The sequence below is a fragment of the Brachionichthys hirsutus genome, chromosome 16, assembly GCF_040956055.1.
Source record: "Brachionichthys hirsutus isolate HB-005 chromosome 16, CSIRO-AGI_Bhir_v1, whole genome shotgun sequence".
Classification (NCBI taxonomy): Eukaryota; Metazoa; Chordata; class Actinopteri; order Lophiiformes; family Brachionichthyidae; genus Brachionichthys; species Brachionichthys hirsutus.
The window spans coordinates 1,423,042-1,441,884 of NC_090912.1; the positions used below are offsets into that span (position 1 = coordinate 1,423,042).

Consider the following 18,843-nt stretch of genomic DNA (forward strand, 5'->3'; position numbering starts at 1 on the left):
GATGGCGGCGCGAATGATGGATCAGCAAAACCCTGCTTTTTCTGCCCCCTTTCTGCTTTTATTGTTTGTCTGCACTTTAAAGAGAACGCTAAACCCGACATCAATCTGATTAAGCGTTCCGGCGCGGCTTTAATGACGTTACGGCGCAGAAACAGAAAGGCCCCCCCAGTAGGCTAATGTGCCGGCGGTCCACTTCAGACGGGAGCCAGGAGGCCTAATTGGGTCCGCGCAGCCTAATCACACTTACTGGATTGTCTTGTTTTACATTTTATCCCCGTCCTTGAATCAACTTTCAACTAAATTAGCCTGTTACACCAGAGAATTAGCAGGGGGGGGGGGGCCTCTATCAGAGCACCATCACAGCCGTCCACTCCCACAGTGGAGCAAAAACACGCATCACATGTTCATAGAGGATGGACAGTCCACATAGGCCAGACTCACTGCGATACTATTCCGGGGCGAGACTGCTGCATCATCATCGGTCTGCTGTTGGTTCCAAAGATTTCCAAAGGCAGACTGGGGGGGGGGAGCTTTCAGTCATCAAGCTTCTCTCTTGTGGAACCAGCAGCTTCCTCTCGTGGGTTCCGTCTTTTCCTGCTACACCTGTAAAGTGTCTTGAGATAAATTTCTGGCAGGATCTGGTGAATTCAATCATGTCCAGCAGACAAATCAGAATCAGGATTAGGGTGCTGGAACGTTGGAACAAATCCCTGACAGAGGACTGAGCAGACTACATGCAGTGGGGCTGATGAGGAGACGAGCAGCAGGTGTCCAGAGCAGCACAGGTGATGTGGATGAGCTGATGACAGGTGTGGCAGGAAGTGTCGCGAGAGTAGAGCAGGAGGGTGGAGCTAAGTGGAGCAGGGGGGCGGAGCTATGGCTGGGTTCCTGACATCACGAATGTTTCCAGTCATTTATTTTCTGGTTCAAGACATCTTTGCATTTAACTGCAAAGAGCTTCGGAAAAGGTTTAGAAACTTTCCAGAATGAATCCATTTTCAAAATATTGGACAAAATATCATATGGACCCTTTTTTTATATATATGTGCATTTCCAACCTGCTCGGAAATCAATTATCCACACAAATGTACCCCGAGTTCCAGTCGAACCAGGGCCACCGACCTTGAAAATGTCTTCCTTCATTGTCCATTGTTTTTCCGGCACTTCGCCGGCAATGACTCGAACAAAAGCTATAAATTGCACCATAAAAAACAAAAAACAGAACAGAGCTTGTCTAACAGCCTTTGAATCTGCCCTCCAATCTGCCCTAACATGTCTCCATGACCTCCGACACTCCGAATCAGATCCGGCGAATCCTTCCAGCTTAATTTCCAACCTAATGTAATCGCAATTGCATCAAAGCATAAAAGTCCTTTCCTAATTTGTCTTTGGTGTGCTTCCCTCTGCAGGCTGCCCACGCTCGGGTTTTTTTTTTACTTGCAAGAAGCGCAGACTGAAGACGCCACCGGCGCTGGAGTCAGGATCTTTGATCACAGTGTACCGAAACTTAAGTGCTCCTCGTTTTTGCTGGAAAACACTATAAAACCCACCGAAAAGACTCGAGGAGAGGGAAGGAATAAAAGCGCTGATGCGTCTGTGCCGTGATGAGGAGGAGGAGGAGGAGGAGGAGGAAGGAAAGGTTGCCTTGGCTGTGGGCAGATGCCGGTCGCGGTGCCAGCTGGTTGGGGGTGGGCCCACCTGTCTCTGGCTCGCCCCCCATCTCCCTCTTCCCTGCATGTGGAGAAAGCGACAGATGGAGTCCGAAGGTTCGGCTTCGTTCCCAGATGTGCGTCTTCAGTCCGACCAGCTTGCAGCCCCGCCCGGCCAGAGGCAATATTCCAAGAGAACGTGAGGACGTGCTCGGCGCCCCCCCCCAACGAGGGTCAATTGCTTACAGAGCGGGGTCGCCCTCTTGCCACTTCCGACTCCAAATGCTTTGCTACCTCCCCGTGGAAGCGTCCAACAACTGCAGCTCTCCTTTGAAATCCTTGCTTGGTGAAATGTCTTCATCCAGAAGGAACCTTTTAGTCTCTCTGATTAAAACAAGAGTGGAGACTTCATATTGGGCGGGGGGGGGGGGGGGGTAGTGATGGATAGCCGAGGTCAAAAGGTCACGCCCAAACTTCTAAGCACCGACGTCCATCACGGGTCGGCTCTGTGACCTGCCCGTCACTGGTTTTGTGATAAATCAATGCACGAGGTCTGGGAAGCAGCACGGAGAGCTCATTAGGGATGTTTCAAGGAGCCAGCCACCCACACCAGTTGTTCTGCCGGACCTCCTATTAACCTCCTGCTCATTTGCCTCTAACGGCGCACTCGGCTCTCGTTAAGAGGAGCTCGTCTTAATAAAAGGAGACAACGAACGCAAAACGCCGCCCTGAGAGAGACTCCTCTGTTCTCCGGTTTATTTCTGCAGATGAATAAATGCTTATCCATTTGAGGGTTTTTTTGTTTTTTTTATCACAGTTAGCCTTGATATGTCTGGGTGTCTGAATTAAAATGCTCTTTTCCAAAAAGCAGCATAGCTGGGCTGTTTCTCCTGCGAGCAGCCTCCGGAGCACATTAATGGATTTTCTGCCATTCATGAAGAAAGTTGTGGCGGTAGCAAAAAAAAAAAAAAACCTTCCTCCAGCAATGAGGAAATGAGAGCAAAGGTTATCAGTATTAAATCATTCTGAGAGTCTTGGTGTTTTACTGCAACGGAGTGACGGAGGAAGAAAATGACTTGAAAGGAACCCAGGGCCCAAAGGGAGAGCCAGGTTTCCTCAACAGCGCTCTGGTGAACTGCAAGGTATCATGGGAGATCGGCCTTTATTCACAGGACCTTTGAGTTTTATAGCTTTGTAATACTTCCCTCCGCACAAAGAAAATGGAATAAGTTCTCCCGGCCTCGAAGACTGAGAGACGTGGGGAGACAGTCAGCGCAGCGGTTTGCTTTTATTTAGACCGACGAAGCGTCTCAATTATCACCAAACATGAAATGAATCTAAACAGGACAATTTACGCCAAATAATCAAGCCATTATCATTCGCGGCTCGGTCACAGCGGAAATTACCGAGTCTCTGCGTGAGCCCAGCCGTGAAGCGGAAGGGAACAGCAGAACAGATGTGAGGAGGCGAAAGGGACGATACCGGAGCTCCAACCGCTGGGAGCGGCGTTCACCTGCGTCGCCGGGAGCGTGGCGAGAGATATGGGGCGCTCAGCCCACACCTGCGCCTGATTGAGTGCAAATTAAATCTTGTTTTATCATTTGATTGGAAGGCAAAGAACGAGTAGAAAACACCAGCAATCCATTTGGAGGCAATATTTACAAAGAAAATAAAATCAAGCGAGCTTTTTTACGGAGGACGCCTCCTCTGAGCCGAGCGCGTGCGGCGGCTTCCGTCCAATGGCTCGTCTCCGTAGCAGCAACGTTGACGTCTTGTCGCCGTGTTGATGCTGCCGTTTGGATCAGATGATGATGATGATGAATATATTTATTAGATAGAATGTTAGAGTACAAGTACAGTCACACAGTAGCATGTATTACAGTACAAATAAAGTCAAACATCCTGTCTAAGAGGAGCATTTCAAAAAAGCCCTTGCGGTCTTGTTTCCGTTGAAAGTCCTTCGTACATAAATCATCCACAATTAACAAACAGAAGCATCGGCGAAGGATGATTACAGGCTTGGTGGTGGCGACGGTGGCCAACAAACAACCAAAGCATTGAGACGGTCAGCACACAGATTCTAATCATCTGTGATCACCACTAAATGTTGCCCGAGTCCTTTGGGGGGGGGGTCAAGGTCACCGGTTTGTCCTGAGGGGCTGTCGAGTTGCTCGGACCGGTGGCGGTGCGGCTGGTGATGCGTGGATATGCTGCTTGCCTGGTGTCAGCGTGGCTCTCATCAGCTGTTGGCAGGCAGATGAGCGCCCCCCCCCCCCTGCACCCTGGGTCGAATGCCGGTTTGAAGTTTAATGACGCCAGCTGCCAGCTCCACCAGGCTGTGAGCACTAACGAGCTGGCAGCGGCCGCGGCCGCGGCAGCACCTGGAAATGTAGCACGCGGTTTCACAGGGGGCGGGGCTCCGCCGGTGGGGCCTGCTGGAGACCCAGGATGGCACCAAGTGGCCCCCACGTCTCTTTGAAGAACGCCCCAATTTCCATATTTCATTACACGCCGCTGACTGACAAGGCCCAGCCAGATGTTCTATTTTCAGCTATTTAAATTCTGACCTGCTTTCAGAACATGGATGCAAAAAGGGGGGTGAAAAAAAAAACAGTTTTCATCAAAACTCAGATGCCAAGGATGATGGGAGCTCGGATCTGGCACGTCTTGTTAGCTCTACTTGTGTCTTTCCGTCCTCTTTACCTTGCATATCATCTTTCACGTCAGACATTTGGTTCACAATCTATCCTGAGGCGCTGGCCGTCTTGCTCAAGGACACTTTAACAAGACAGACGGGTTTGTTCCAGGGATCAAACCCGAGACCTTGTATTTATGAGACAATCTCTAACCACCCAGGCAGCCCGACGGACTGAGCGGAAGCTCCAAAGCGCGGGACGCACGCACCGAGACGCCACATAAAAGCTGCAGCACATGGCGCCTCTGTCCCTGAGATATCCGGAATGATTCATTCCCGTGGTATTCCTGCTGAAACGGCCGTTAGCCCGCACCGTCCTCACTCGATAGCTCGCTCGACGCTACGTCGACAACCCTGACCTTTGTGTGCATCTGGTGCAAATGGCACTTTGTCATCCTCAAGGATTGACGTGGTTTTGTTCCGCGTAAAAAAAAAACTTCCATTGCACTCTCGCTCTGTTTAGGAACGGCTGGCGGGACGGGCACGTGTCCGTGTCTGGGCGTTACCGAGGTAACATGGGAACGTGTCTGGGCGTTACCGAGGCAATATGGGGGGAACGTGTCTGGACGTTACCGAGGTAACATGGGAAGAAGAAGAAAAAAAAAGTCTTCAAGGAGGAAAAGCAGTGAGAACGAGCAAACAGCAAAGGGGGAAAAGAAAAAGAGGTGAAAAAGGCTTTCGGCCATTACTCAACACAGCTCACAGCCGGGGGGGGTTGGCTGCGGTCACCCCGGACGCACCGGAGACAGATTGAGGCAGATTACCACCAGCCCTCATAATCCCCGCTTCGCCGCTGTTCCCCGTCGGACTATTCTTTTGATGTTTGGATATTAATTAGAGCTTGCTTTTTGGTTTGTTTTTCTACAAATGTACTGGGTGCAGCTTATATTCTGGTGCGCTCTATAGTCCGGAATGTACGGTATTTTTAACTGATTTTTGAATCCGTAAATGGAGTTTTCAATGTTAAAATATTATATTTTTTCCTGACCTTATTCTGGATCAGATCCAGAAGACATTTTCCATGATAGTCAGACCCCTTCATGTCGGACCCATTTATGACTGATTTTTGGTGAGTGAATTGAATGCAGATTTTACAAGATAGTTATTTATAATGGGGGTGCTTTAAAAGAAAAAATCCTAAGAGCAGGTAACAGGACTGACCCAAAAGTCAAGGCGATGCAGAATCACAACAAAAGAAACGGGTTCTTTTTTCTGTACGAAGGGGAAAAGACCCTTCACTTTATTGACAACCGATGGAAACGAGAATCCAGAAACAGAAAGGATTCAAAAAGCCAATGAGGTGCAGCAAGTAAAACTTAAATATGAATCATTGTGCGGGTTTAGCCTCTGCATCCTGTACGAAGTTCAACGCGGCTGAGAGAAATCGCTCCTCCTCCAGGTTTCGGTCCTGCAGACGTGACTTTTAGAAATCAGGGCCTTGCTTCTTCAGCTTGCTGTAGTCAGTTTCGACTGAGTAAAACTGAAAATACAGGGGGGGGGAAGAAACATTATTCCTAAATTCCTCCCGTAAATGAAGTAAATGAAGTAAAATTATCTCCCCGAGTACTTCAGGAATTTATTAGTCTCCTTTGCATCGTCTCAAACCCCAAATCGCTTCGATCGACTGCGAGCCGCTGGCGTCTTTACCAGCCTCGTCACCGCCGGTCGGTTAAATCAATAACACCGCTTGATAAATGAAGCTCGAGCAAGAATCCATGGCTGAGCAGCACACCTGGCAAACATCCACACTACGATTCATAATTCTAAGAAATGAACCCTGCGATGCAGCAGGGTCAGGATGCTGATAAAGACCTTGTACTGGTAAGTCGGTCCCAATTTGTTCCAGGGCTCCGGGTTGTTCTTACGATCCCAGCTGCAGAGGAGACAACAGACACACAATATTAAAAATAAAAATATTGTATTGTAAGGAAATATTCCTGAATTTCTTACCAGACATCCGGATTTCTCAGAGCCAGACGGGCGAGGTACAACAAGGACATGGCTGTCCCTCCCCCGAGGAAGACGAGGAGCGGGATCAGCTGGAAATGATAAGACGGAAGTAAAATAAGACAGTAACGCGATCAACAGTAACGCGAGCCGTCACGGCTCTCTGAAGTCCTGCGTCAGTCAACCAGGTTGTGTTTACCGTAAAACACGGCAAGACAACGCGAACTTCAGCGTCACCTCAGACTCCTAAATGTACAACTTTCGTTCACACCTCACTGGTTCAGTAACTTCACCGACACGTTAAATAAACCGAAGAATTAAACAATCATCCGGTTGCGAAATTGAAGTCGCAACGCAATGTTGTCGAATTGCTGCTGGCTGACGCTAACTAGCAAGCTAGCCAGTTGCCACCGAATTGACTCCCCCCTTATCAAATGTCGCAAAGTCTCAGCGCCTATAGATTGAACAACAAGCATATTGAGCGATAAATGTCACAAAGAAAAAACAAAGACTGACTTTGTTTTTCTCTTCAAAGTCCCCAGTCTACGTTTTAGCTTTCCATAGCTAGCAACACTAACCAGTTAAGCTATGCTAAATTAGCTACAAAAATTCGCGACCAGAAACTCGATAATACATATTTATAGATTAAAACCGATGTGAGCTTACAGCCGGGTGGGTCCTAAGCTGTTTGCTGAGTGTGGAAAGCATTGTCAAAGCTGTGAAGTCTCACGTCTGGTCTTTTTTTTTCCTTCTAAATCTGCGAAAGAATAAAAAGACGACAAATAGCTTCCCACGAACAGAGCGCAACTTTATCTGTCAGGTTGGGCGGAAGAGACATGAGCTGAAAATAGGATGCTACAAAATTGCCTGAACGAAAGTGCCCAAAAATATTTAATCGTTTATAATTACATAGCCAACGTTAATATTTATAACGTAACACATTTTAAAGATGTATTGATTTTGTATTTCATCAGTTTGCTCTTTTAGCGCTTTGACATTTATTCAGATACTTTTCATTCCGGCATTTGAAATATTTCCCGAGTCACCAGTTCTAAAAAGTCTCTTTTAAAGAGCTGACGTTACAGTAACATTCTGTTCCACCATTCTGGATCAATCGGATCATTTTACCAAGTATTAACTAATATTAATCCTAAATGTCGTTGTCTTAAATGGATTCTGTTTATATTACTAAATCGCGTCTTATCATTGTATTGTGGTTTATGTTGTAACAACAGGTGGCGCTGTTTCGTTCCCATCAAGCAAAAAGGAGACCTCACGGGTTCTCAATAAATTGTCAATGTCAAGGCAGTCTGATAAAAATACTTGTGATAAAGGTAAAACAAATATCGTTCCTAATGAAATAAAAATATAACAATAAGCTGGTTGTTATTTCCTTTTCTATCTTTGTGTCTGATGTGAGTCATGACGACTATGAATTACTGTAAAAAAAAAAAGAATAAATACCACACTGGTGTATCACAGTTTCCCTTTTATGGCAATTATATTCAACTTGTAATAATTAAAAATAAAAATAATTCAAGAGTAAAATTGTACATAAGTTACACAAAACAGTTGATGTGGTTTATGAATGATGTACCTGCGTACCAAGAAATAAACTACATACCGGTACTTTGTTATAATTACACATATTTGCGTACACCAATTTGTGTAATTCGGTAAGTCCACGAGTAAAATGCAATCTTAGACCTGTATGGTTCAACATCCAACAAAAGCATGAGAGCTGCTTTCAGAAAAATAAGGATTTGTCTCAACTCAGTCGTTCACATCGTCTTCAGGTAAAATATTTAACAGTTCATTCAGGAGTTTAAAAAAAGGTGTTTGAAGACAGTGTATGAACAGTACACAACCAAATCCGACCCAGAAAATGTGACCGGCGCTGACACGGCAGGCCCGAGACAGGATGTCTCAGTGTTCCCACTTGAGCTGCACTGTCTCTGTCTTTCCTGATGTGATCCAGATGCTTTATTGTAACGTCTTCTTGGCAGTTTTGCCAAATTTAGCGTCCAATCCGAGACCTAAAGCAAGAAAAGCAAAAATGTGATGGATGCAGCAGCCAAACAGAAATTCTTTTCCACTCGAACTTTCACCACGAGAATCAGAAACATATCCTCCAACAAAACTAGAATTATCTTCACTCATTCGACATCACTTAACATCAGCTATACTCTCAATGCATCATTTAAGCAGTGGTTGAAGTAATTACTACCAAATTGAACCTAAATCGTGTACCCAACACGAGCAGTTACCGTCTCACGCCATAGTTAAAGGCGGTTCTCACCGAGGAACACCAGGACGGTGCCGACCCACTGCATGTCACTCATGACGTTGCCGAAGAGGATAACAGAGCCGAGGATGGTGAAGAACTTCCTCGTGGTGGTGACGATGGAACAGGTCAGAGGTCCAAAATTCACCACCGTCATAAAGATGAAGGTCTGGTCAAGGAAAAGCACACCAAGAAACATCCGAATATGTAAAACTCAATATTTATCAGTGGAAAACCCACAGATTTCCTCAAACACAAAACTGCCCGTCACGTCACACAAGTGAACCGAGCTATCGTGTGTTTCTTCGTCCACCCACCTGACCTAAAGCGCTGGTCAACCCGAACAGGAGGATGTTGTAGATGATGCTCGGGTAGCGATCAGTAAAACTGAGAAAATCCCACAGCTCCCCCGTCCATAGGATGGCTGAGAGGAGAGAAGACGTCAGCGTCGATTAAAAAAATACAAGAAATACCGTACGTAACAGAGTCATGAAAACATTCTGTAATATTTGGACTGGACCTGCTCAGAAAATCCAATGACAGAGTTCAGAGTGTGGGCAAATGGTACCACCGACTGGTGCAACACAGGAACAGCAGCTAGAGGAGGTGTGTGTGTGTGTGTGTGTGTGTGTGTGTGTGTGTGTGGGTGTGTGTGTGGGTGTGTGTCTTTGTACTGTTAGATTCATAAGGACTTTCACCCAACTGGAAAGAGCAGCGTCTTTAGATGCGTGTAAAACTAAAGGCCCCTGAAGGCCTTTTTGTCTGCAGCCGAGAAGTGAATTTCAAACTTTTAAAACGCAGAATATTTAATGCTATGAAGGAGGAGGGGCAGCAATGTGCATCGGGAGGTGGGCGCCCGCTTAGACAGCTGGAAGTGCCAATTAATTTGTTCTGAGAACGATCGCAGTCTCTTCATCCCCTTTCTTTCTGACTTTGACCATTTGATTTGTATCTTGCAGCCCATTAGTGCCTGGCCTCAGAAAGCACCTCGTTATATTGCATTTGTTTTATGCGTCTACGTCCCCGGCATATTATAGCAACCTCCTCATGGAATCGAGGCCTTTGAGGTGCAGGCCTCCTTATTCATATTAGCATGAGCTTCAGCAGAACATCAGAGCAGCCTCTGCAGTAAGTCCATAAAATAATTTACTGCGGCACAACAAGCTACTTTAACAGGGAACAAACTCCTTTATAATCGTTATACGTCCACTTTACAAGAAGCAATGAATACGCGCAAGAACGCAGTTAGCAAGTTTGGCAGAGAGTGCAGGCGCCGCACCTAAACCGAGCACCGCAGTGGACCACAGGTTGATGTTCAGCATCATGTGGTTGGCGCTCGACTGGAAGTGACCCCTCATGTGGTCCTGGGCGACACCGGTCAGCCCGTCCAATATCAGCGAGACCAGCTACGACAACGTGAAACACACAAGCAGGCGACGTGAACATGGCGGCGGTACAGATTTCAGTGATGCGGATGCAATTTAAACCGACACGAACTCACCAATAGGAACTCTCCAAACCCAAAAGCGTGGTTTTCTGTCACCGCCGAGGTCTTATTGGGTTTGTAGAGGAACAGAGCGACGCCGCTCACAATGAGCAGCACACACAGGTACTTTGCCAGTGGGTACTTCTTCCTCAGTATCGTCACACCCAGCATCATCACTGTAGGAAACAAGGAGTGCGCTATTAAAAAGGTGCATACCAGGGCGGTGCAGCTCGAGGGTTTAGGATACCGACAAAAGAGCGTGTCTGTCTTCATGTGTGAATAATAGCCCTGAGAAATGAGGTATAATTAATGTGCAAACACAAAACACAGGACTGTAAAAACCAGTCTAGCCTGCATTTAAAAAAACACTTCTTTACTCAATATGTCCTTGACCCACTTAGAAAGAAGCCAGAATCCTTCAGTTTTCACAGTCATACTTGTACTTACGATCTGTAATGAACATGTATGACATCACATTGGTTTTTCACAGTACTAGCGTGACTTGACTAGCTTCTGTTGCACATTACCAGCGAGTCTTGTCGTTTGGACTGACAGTATTAAATCAGACGTGTGTGTGACATCTCACCTGGAATGGGTTTGCAGGATTTCCCCAAAACCTGTTAACAACAGAACGATAACTTTAGGACACAGTCAGCAAGAATGAATCCAGAAGAATCACGTTGCCACACTACTCTCGTCTCATCAACAAGAACAGACAGACCTGTGTGGGGTAGTTGACATACTGCAGCGCAGAGTTGCTGGACACCATGGCGCCAAGGTAAGAGAGGGCACACAGACCGTAGAGCCAGCTCTGGGTGCGATCTGGCTTGGATTTCTCAAAACACTGGATCACTGAGGAGAAAGAGGAAGATTTGTCTTTGAGAATCAGCAGCTCATATTTCCTCTGTACTTCTTTGATACGGTAGATACTCACAGAGCTTAGCGAACAGGGCACTGATAATGCACTGGATGCAGACTAATGTCTGGGCGAAACGGAACTTCTCCTTTTGGTCTCCTTGGATGTAATTACCACGAGTGCTGGAAAAGCAAGAGAAACAGCATCGTGTCGACTGCAAAAATCATCCACACGATGAAAGGAGCTCAGATCACAGCCAGCAAGGGGGGGGGGGGGGGGGGGGGACATAGATTTTACATGAGGAATGCTACTTTGTTAGAAGCTCCTGATGCCAGCTAGCAAGTAGCATTTTATATGAGTTTTTTTGGGTGCTCAAAACAAAACTTTATTTACATCGATGAGGGGAAACCAGCACTACAGTTTTAGTAACACAAAAATAGAATCCACTTTCTATTTACTACTGTGAAGAGTAAAAGTCAAACCCACACAGCTGGATCAAATCAAGATGTCATGTTAACAATAGCTCGGCGTCGTCGTACCGACCCTTCCGTAAGCTAGCCCGTTAGCTAGCGCGTACTTACATCGTCTCTTGCAGTATTCCGTAGTAAAAGTAGCACACGAAGACTCCGAGGAAGCAGACGACGAACCGGAGCTGCATGCTGTCCCACAGAGACGGGTGCTTCCCGGCTGCCTTTCCCGCAGCCATGCCGTCGTCCTCCAACCCAGCGACGCTAACCGACACCGGTCCGCTCCCCGCGACTCTGACGTCCCGCTCCACTATCGCTGATGTCACGAGCCCGGAAACGGCGCTCGCGGTTCGCTCCGGTTTCTCTGTCGACGCGACTTGAATTCGCTGCTCAATCGTTTTGAGGGCGGTAACAGCTCATTTCTCAAAAGCTTGCTAGTTGAAGCTGGGTTGTCCCGGGGAGACAGACGTATATCAAGTCCTTTGTCTATCCATATTACGTCTCATAATGCCGTTTGTCCAACGTCCCAGTGGGCTGGAGTTCGTCTTCGTGTCACGAGAAAAACGGGATGAACGTGCTCTGCTCGTCAGGAAACGGAACGGCAAACCGCGTTCGATAGAATGGAACGTGTAATTATTGGAGAAAAAAAACTGCGGCTTCCTTTGGGAACATTGGTTTTGTACAAGGACCTTATTGGTGTCAACAAACATCCCTGAACTATTACATTTCGTGTAATACACGAATTAGAGAACAAATAGATGCGACGACGTTTAATTGTAACCACTTCAAACCAATGTCAAGAAGTCTGCGAAAAATGTGTGTTTTTGCTGAAATTTGTTTTATTTTACCACTTTTTAAACTGGCACAAAATAAGGCAGCTATTTAAATATGTGAGGGCCTTTCTTTAAAATGTCGCTCGTCTTTTTGTCGTAAAAGGATGTGGATTAATTTTATTGGTGCACGCAGGGGGGTGGTCGTATTTCAGCCAATCACAAAGCATGTTTGAGGAAAAAGGCGGTGCTTAGATTTAAGAGCCGCAAATTCACGTGTCAGAGCAAGGAACAACAACAACAACAACAACAAGGGAAAATCAAAAGCAGATTATTTTGGTTTCTTCTCAATAGAAACAGCATTTACCGCATGAACTTGTGGAGAACATAAAGCTAACACATAATTATGTTTTCCTTTGTGCTCACTAATTATTTGAACTATATAGTCTATTTTTAATAGGCTGATGCTGACAAGTACAGTAGTTTATCCATTTGAATGTTAAAACAAGCAAAGGCAATAAAGCCCTTCTATAAGTAAATACTGACATTTTAAAATCCCTCCTTCCAGAACTGGTTCAATGAGATGCAGATTTAACACAATATCAAATTCTTTTAAAGCCGTTGACAAAGCAGCAACAGTTTGGTTTGAACAAAGCTTGCCGTATGCAAGTAAAGCTAGTAAAACATCCATTCCTGCCTATGTACCACCAAAGTATAAACAGAAATAAGTAGCATTTCTTCAGTAAATACAAAAACAGTATCACCATCCTCATAACTCCTTGCAACGATACAAAAATATAAATCTTGCTAGAAATGTATGTGTAGCAAAGTTAGCCACTATACACTACTGACACAAAATACCTCTCTTCAACAGGTTTTAAGGTATTAAATTCAGCTGTGCATTCTAATCAGTAGGCCACACAGATCAGTGCTGCTTTGATTTAAGCGCTGCTGAAATGAATCCAAGCATCAGTGAAGAATGACGAACTGTTGAAGGTCACAAAGTCTCTTCTCTGATCACAGTGGTAGGGTTACAGCAGTGGCAAGGCAGGTATTCGTTTGCACCGAGCAAATAAAACCTCCCATTTCTGTTGTCCCTGGCAGTGCAATGTGATTTAGAGCTGGGGGGGGGGGGTCTGTTCCAGTATCCACCTACTGCATGCCCAGGTGCCTCGTGGGAGAGACCTGGCCTGGACAGCCGGTAACCGGAGAGACTGTCAAGCCACAAAAGAGGAGGTCCATGGAGGGCAGGAGAGGCTTCAGAAGACTGACAGGGCAGAAAGCGGAGCCTCCATGGGGTGTAAAGTTGACTTTATTGGGGTCAGGGCAGGATGGCTGGAGGACAGGTTCGTCCTGACAGACAAAGCTGAGGGGAAAATGGTGGTGAGTGTCGTTGGTAAAATAGCCATGGTGGCTATTTCTCAAAATGTAAAATAAGAGGCATTAATGCAGGGAGAAGATCAAAGACATTAACTTTAACTCAACTATCATTGTAGGGGCCAAATGCAACTGATGGGGTGCGGTTCCTATTTTGTGCACTGGGTGGCACTGTGGCCATGTGGGGTACATAAGGCACGGCCAATCAGGCGGTGAACAGGTGTTGACCCGGAAGGGCACATAGGTTTTGACCGCTCTGGCGGGATCGCTGCACCCAGATGATCGGGTTTATTGAATGTTTTAAGTTGTTGTATTTTGTAATAAATTAGTGGCATTTTATTCTCTTAAGCCCGCTTCTGGACTCTCCTTTTTGTTGGATACGGCGAAACCAAGACGTAGCCACAGAGCGCGTCGAACCGAGAACGACCGGCAACACTCCAATAGCCCAGCATTGGGCTGGCTATTATACTGTCAAAACCTGCCCGATTGGACTAAGTTTGGAACCTCAGGAGACCTGTTTTTGGGAGACAGCCAGGGATGACCGTGTGAGCTGTGGCGTGGAGAAGTGGCCCGCGAAGATTGCTCGGACAGCAGTCAGCTGTTCCGCGGAGCGCTGTGGATTACGGAGCTGGACCGGAGCGCTGAAGACCATCGCTCGGATTTACAGTAAAGGCGCCCAACGGAGGTACGTGTAGCGCTCCACCATCAAAGGCCTAATTGTGTGCGCACGTTAAATCCAACCCATTGGTGAACATTGAGCGCGTTTTTACGCATCGAAGCGTTGCGCTGGATCACGTGACTCATTGACCTACTTTCCGTTGCGCTCACCTGAGCTGAATCTGGCTTTGCGATACGAACCATGGAGGCGTGCGCTTTGGACGTAGACACAAATACTGGAAATGAACAACTTACCAATGATGAACTCTCTCCTGAAGATAGCATGTCAAATATAAGTAACAGAAGCAGTCAAAGGAGCTACACGTCTAGTGCTTCATCTGCTCGATTACAGGCAGCAGCGGATAGAGCTGCAGTTTTGGCTCGAGTTAAAATATTGAAGGAGCGACATATTATTGAAGAAGAGGAAGCAAAATTGAGAAGAAGAAAGGAGATGCTTGATTTGGAGGCTGAACTGGCGGCATCTGAAGCAAGGTTGGAAATTTATGATGCTGAAGAAAAGTGTCAGTCACAAGCGTACTCAAATACGAAGGATATATGCAACAAAGGTGGAACAAACTATGAACAGATGTTGCACCCCTCTGCTCAAGAGTTCATACCTCAAAATGGTGACAAACTGGAAATCAAGCCAGTAGATGCGAGACCAAAGCAACGGAACGCATCAAACACGAGGCAACAGCACCACCGATTGCAATGCAATAGAAACAGGATGGAAACAAATGATCGGTTTACACAAAATGAAACGCGTCAGTCACTCACCGCTATGCAGACACCTGGAGACCTTCTAACGATCATGAGCAGACAAACTGAGATTATAGCAGCTTTAATGAACCAGCAGCGATCAATGACGCTCCCACCAAGAGACATTCCAATCTTTGACGGCGATCCCTTGCATTACAGGACCTTTATAAAAACATTTGAGCAAGGAGTGGAAAGTAAAGCAACCGCAGCAGACTGTTTGTACTATTTGGAGCAATTCACCAGAGGCCCGCCTCTCGAACTGGTGCGGAGCTGTCAACATATGGACCCAGATCGTGGCTACGTGGTGGCCAAGGCTCTACTGCAAGATCAATTTGGAAATCCTTACAAAACAGCTACTGCATACATCAGCAAGGCTTTGTCATGGCAGACTATAAGAGCAGACGACACCAGGGCGCTTCAGAGCTACGCACTATTTCTGCGTGGCTGCTGCAACATCATGGAGGAGCTGGAATATGTGCAGGAACTGGACATGCCTGTGAATATGAGGGCAATCCTTGCAAAGCTCCCGTATAGGATGAAAGAACGCTGGCAGAGCAGGGCTCATGACATCATGGAGTCTACTGGCCACAGAGCTAGATTTAATGATCTGGTGGGATTCATGGAGCGTCATGTGAGGATCCGTTCAGATCCCTTTTTTGGAGATCTGCAAGAATACAGCTCTAATACAACATCAAACCAGCCAAAGTCACAACCCAGCCATAGAGAGAAGGGGCATGTGGTCGCCAGCACAGTGACCGCTATGGGCTCTCACAACGAAGTTAAGCCGTCACGCCCAATCAAGGAGAACGAAAGCTGTGTTTGCTGCTCTATGGAACATCCATTGGAAAACTGTCAGCAGTTTAAGGAGAAGAGACACGCAGACAAAGTGTTCATATTGAGGAAAGGGGGGGTGTGTTTTGGATGCCTTCATCGAGGCCATGTCAGCCGTAATTGTGAAGCAAGATTGCAATGTGAGATCTGTAATCAAGATCATCCGACCGTGTTGCACATAGATCGACAGATCACTGTTTTAGAAGATGGACTGGAATCACCAGAACCCACCTCAGTCTTTCATACGACTTATGGACATACAGGGGCCGGCAGAGGTCGCACCACGCTGTCAGTGCTTCCTGTTAGGGATGGGAATGATGAGCTGGACACTGGAACGATGTCAGCCAGAGGAGAGACCAATTTCCAAGCTGTGTCTGGTGTATGAGGTCTAGTTATTGTTGTGATGATTCAATATTTGTTGTATTTTATGAAATGTTGAGAATTGCCATGTGTGGTACCATGCCAATTAGGGGCCGGTGTGTAGGGGCCAAATGCAACTGATGGGGTGCGGTTCCTATTTTGTGCACTGGGTGGCACTGTGGCCATGTGGGGTACATAAGGCACGGCCAATCAGGCGGTGAACAGGTGTTGACCCGGAAGGGCACATAGGTTTTGACCGCTCTGGCGGGATCGCTGCACCCAGATGATCGGGTTTATTGAATGTTTTAAGTTGTTGTATTTTGTAATAAATTAGTGGCATTTTATTCTCTTAAGCCCGCTTCTGGACTCTCCTTTTTGTTGGATACGGCGAAACCAAGACGTAGCCGCAGAGCGCGTCGAACCGAGAACGACCGGCAACACTCCAATAGCCCAGCATTGGGCTGGCTATTATAATCATTGTTTAAATTTAGTCAGTGAAATTACAGCCCTCTTACAGCGTCTCCTCACACACTCGTACTCGCTCGCAGCCTTCCGGTGGCTCGCGCTGGAAGGAGCGGCTTTTGTTGGGGCGAGGAGAGGAGGAGCAAGACTGCAACAGAGGAGGATCCAGGGCGAACGAGGGGAGCGCCGCTGACGGAGAGAGACACGGGGCCTCACAATCCACCGGCTCTGCACGAAAAGCACGGAAACAAACGTTTAGTTAAGAAAAGATGCCATTTGGAATGATTTCACTTTAGAACGGTTTAAACGTCCGTTACCCGGTTCTCCCATGGGGCAGGGCAACTGTGAGGGAGTCGATGGGTTCACAGGACAAGGGGACTCTGAGGGGGACAGAAGCGATGGATCGAGAGGACAGGGGGACTGAGAAGGAGAGATCAGGGGTCCCGGGGACGGTTCGCTCTGAGAGCCACTGCTGCACCTCTGGGCGGGGACAGGGGCCCGGTGGCCGTCCGGGATATCCAAAATCTGGAATATTAATGGAGGGGGGGGGGGGCTGTGATTCTCAGTTGCCATCTGTGTACTTTATGAGTATATTTACATATTTCTAAGTAATGTTCAGGTTCTGATGCAGTAAATCCGCCTCCATATCAGCACCAACGGATTCAGCAACCATTTAGTTATTAAGGGAAAATAAAAAAAATGGCGTTTTAGCCTCGTTAGCGGTCTGACCTCATGCTGATTGTCGGGGATCTCAGAAACAAACGCCTCCTCCAGCTCCAGGTTCAGGCCCTCCTCGCTGCGCCGCAGGCGGGGGCCGAGTCTGTTCAGCCCCCTCCGGGGCATCGCCTGCAGAAAGCGGAAAACTGTGACATAAAGTCTCAATTTGCAATTCTTCCAAATGCTAAATGAAAGCCACCTATGTTGTGTTGTCTGATGCCCCCCCCCCCCCCATTGCACAGTATGTTACCATAGTGACATCACGCCTGTCAGTCAACCGCAGGGTCTTAGGTGACAGCAGTTTCTAAGAAAAGCTTCAGAGGTTTTTTTTTATATCCCCGTTGCTACGGCGTCCCAGTTCTGCCTGGAGGACAAAGAGCTACCTGAGTGATGCCTGCTGCGGGGCGGGGCTCGTGTCCCACTGGAGGCGGGGCGTGACGGGAGCGCTTCTGCAACTGGTGTCTCAGTTTGGCCACCTGGGGGCAGAGTGGAGAGAAAAAGGACACTTTGATTCCTTCTGAGAAAAGGAATGGGGTCAACGTTGTGCGACTGGCTGTGGGGGGGGGGGGACGGTTCCACTCGCCTCCTTCAGGTGCTCGGCGCTGCCCCACGACGCCGAGCGCTTGTGTCCGCCGCCACTTCTCCTTCCTCGGGTCTCCTCGGACCAGGAACTCGGAGTCTTGGAGAAAGAAAAGACGACAGCGTGGTGAACGACTCGTCCAGCGATGACCTCTGACCTCTAGGGGTCTCTCAATGAAACCAAAGTACCTCATTAGCATCGAATGGCGGGCGCCGCTTTAGAGAACATTTGCATCGCGACGAAGACTCAGACAGAAACGCTGACGGAAGAGGTCACGTTTTTGCAAAACTTTATTCCCATCGCATTCCATTTCCCGCCACGCCGTTTCAGGCCCAAATAAAAAGGCGCCGCCTTTAATTCCCTCGAAATGATTCCAGATTTATTTGGGTTCAAACGTCTTGGAAACGCATCAAACGTCATTTTAACACAACAACTCGAGAGTCGAGGAAACCGAAGCTGTCTGGCGGCCCCCCCCCCGGGACAGCTGTGCAGAGGGGGGGCAACAGCCCGGCTTCCACGCACACATGGAAACAGCCAAAGAGGCTTTAAACACAAGGCAGGCGTTCACGTCGACGCACCGTCACTGTACAGCAGAAACAACTCAAACAGCAAAGACTTCTGGGAGAACCCCCCCTTTTCACGCCACAACGTGACCATTTGACCCGCGGCCTTACCGACTTCCTCACGCTGACTCTGGATCTTCTGCCAGGGAGCGGCTGGTTGGCCGATCCGTTCGGCCGGCAGTCCATCATCACCGGACGGAACCCAGAACGGGTCGACCCTCGGGATGAGAAACTCGCTACCCGACCCACTCGCCGGCGTCCCCAGAATAAACGCTCTGCTTCAGCCGCTACTCGGAGGAATCCTCAACCGCCATGAGGACCGCGAGAGAACGGGACACCATCTTCTGCCCTCGTCACCTGGTTGGATACATCAGGACGCTCTG

The 18,843-nt window shown here is 47.6% G+C and overlaps 3 protein-coding genes across 4 annotated transcripts; all 3 read right to left on the bottom strand.

Annotated features, from left to right (window-relative positions):
- Positions 1-5,550: 5,550 nt before the first annotated feature.
- Positions 5,551-7,111, bottom strand: ndufa4a (NDUFA4 mitochondrial complex associated a). Its single transcript, XM_068750068.1, has 4 exons — positions 6,958-7,111; positions 6,295-6,383; positions 6,157-6,217; positions 5,551-5,824 (listed from the first exon to the last, which is right to left on the bottom strand). Exons 1-4 carry the CDS (start codon positions 6,997-6,999, stop codon positions 5,768-5,770), a joined length of 249 nt encoding a protein of 82 aa, XP_068606169.1. The 5' UTR covers positions 7,000-7,111; the 3' UTR covers positions 5,551-5,767.
- A 655-nt stretch (positions 7,112-7,766) lies between these two features.
- On the bottom strand, positions 7,767-11,828 carry slc35b1 (solute carrier family 35 member B1). The gene is made up of 9 exons (XM_068750174.1): positions 11,499-11,828; positions 10,996-11,099; positions 10,783-10,913; positions 10,648-10,678; positions 10,077-10,237; positions 9,855-9,981; positions 8,893-8,999; positions 8,591-8,744; positions 7,767-8,327 (listed from the first exon to the last, which is right to left on the bottom strand). Exons 1-9 carry the CDS (start codon positions 11,621-11,623, stop codon positions 8,275-8,277), a joined length of 993 nt encoding a protein of 330 aa, XP_068606275.1. The 5' UTR covers positions 11,624-11,828; the 3' UTR covers positions 7,767-8,274.
- A 1,338-nt stretch (positions 11,829-13,166) lies between these two features.
- On the bottom strand, positions 13,167-18,829 carry fam117aa (family with sequence similarity 117 member Aa). Of its 2 annotated transcripts, XM_068750419.1 has the most exons (7): positions 18,572-18,829; positions 17,901-17,996; positions 17,701-17,793; positions 17,330-17,446; positions 16,918-17,125; positions 16,654-16,828; positions 13,167-13,520 (listed from the first exon to the last, which is right to left on the bottom strand). In XM_068750419.1, exons 1-7 carry the CDS (start codon positions 18,647-18,649, stop codon positions 13,307-13,309), a joined length of 981 nt encoding a protein of 326 aa, XP_068606520.1. In that variant the 5' UTR covers positions 18,650-18,829; the 3' UTR covers positions 13,167-13,306. The 2 variants fall into 2 exon arrangements, with proteins under 2 accessions (XP_068606520.1, XP_068606521.1); XM_068750420.1 differs by having other exon boundaries at positions 13,449-16,828.
- Between the last annotated feature and the right edge of the window lie 14 nt (positions 18,830-18,843).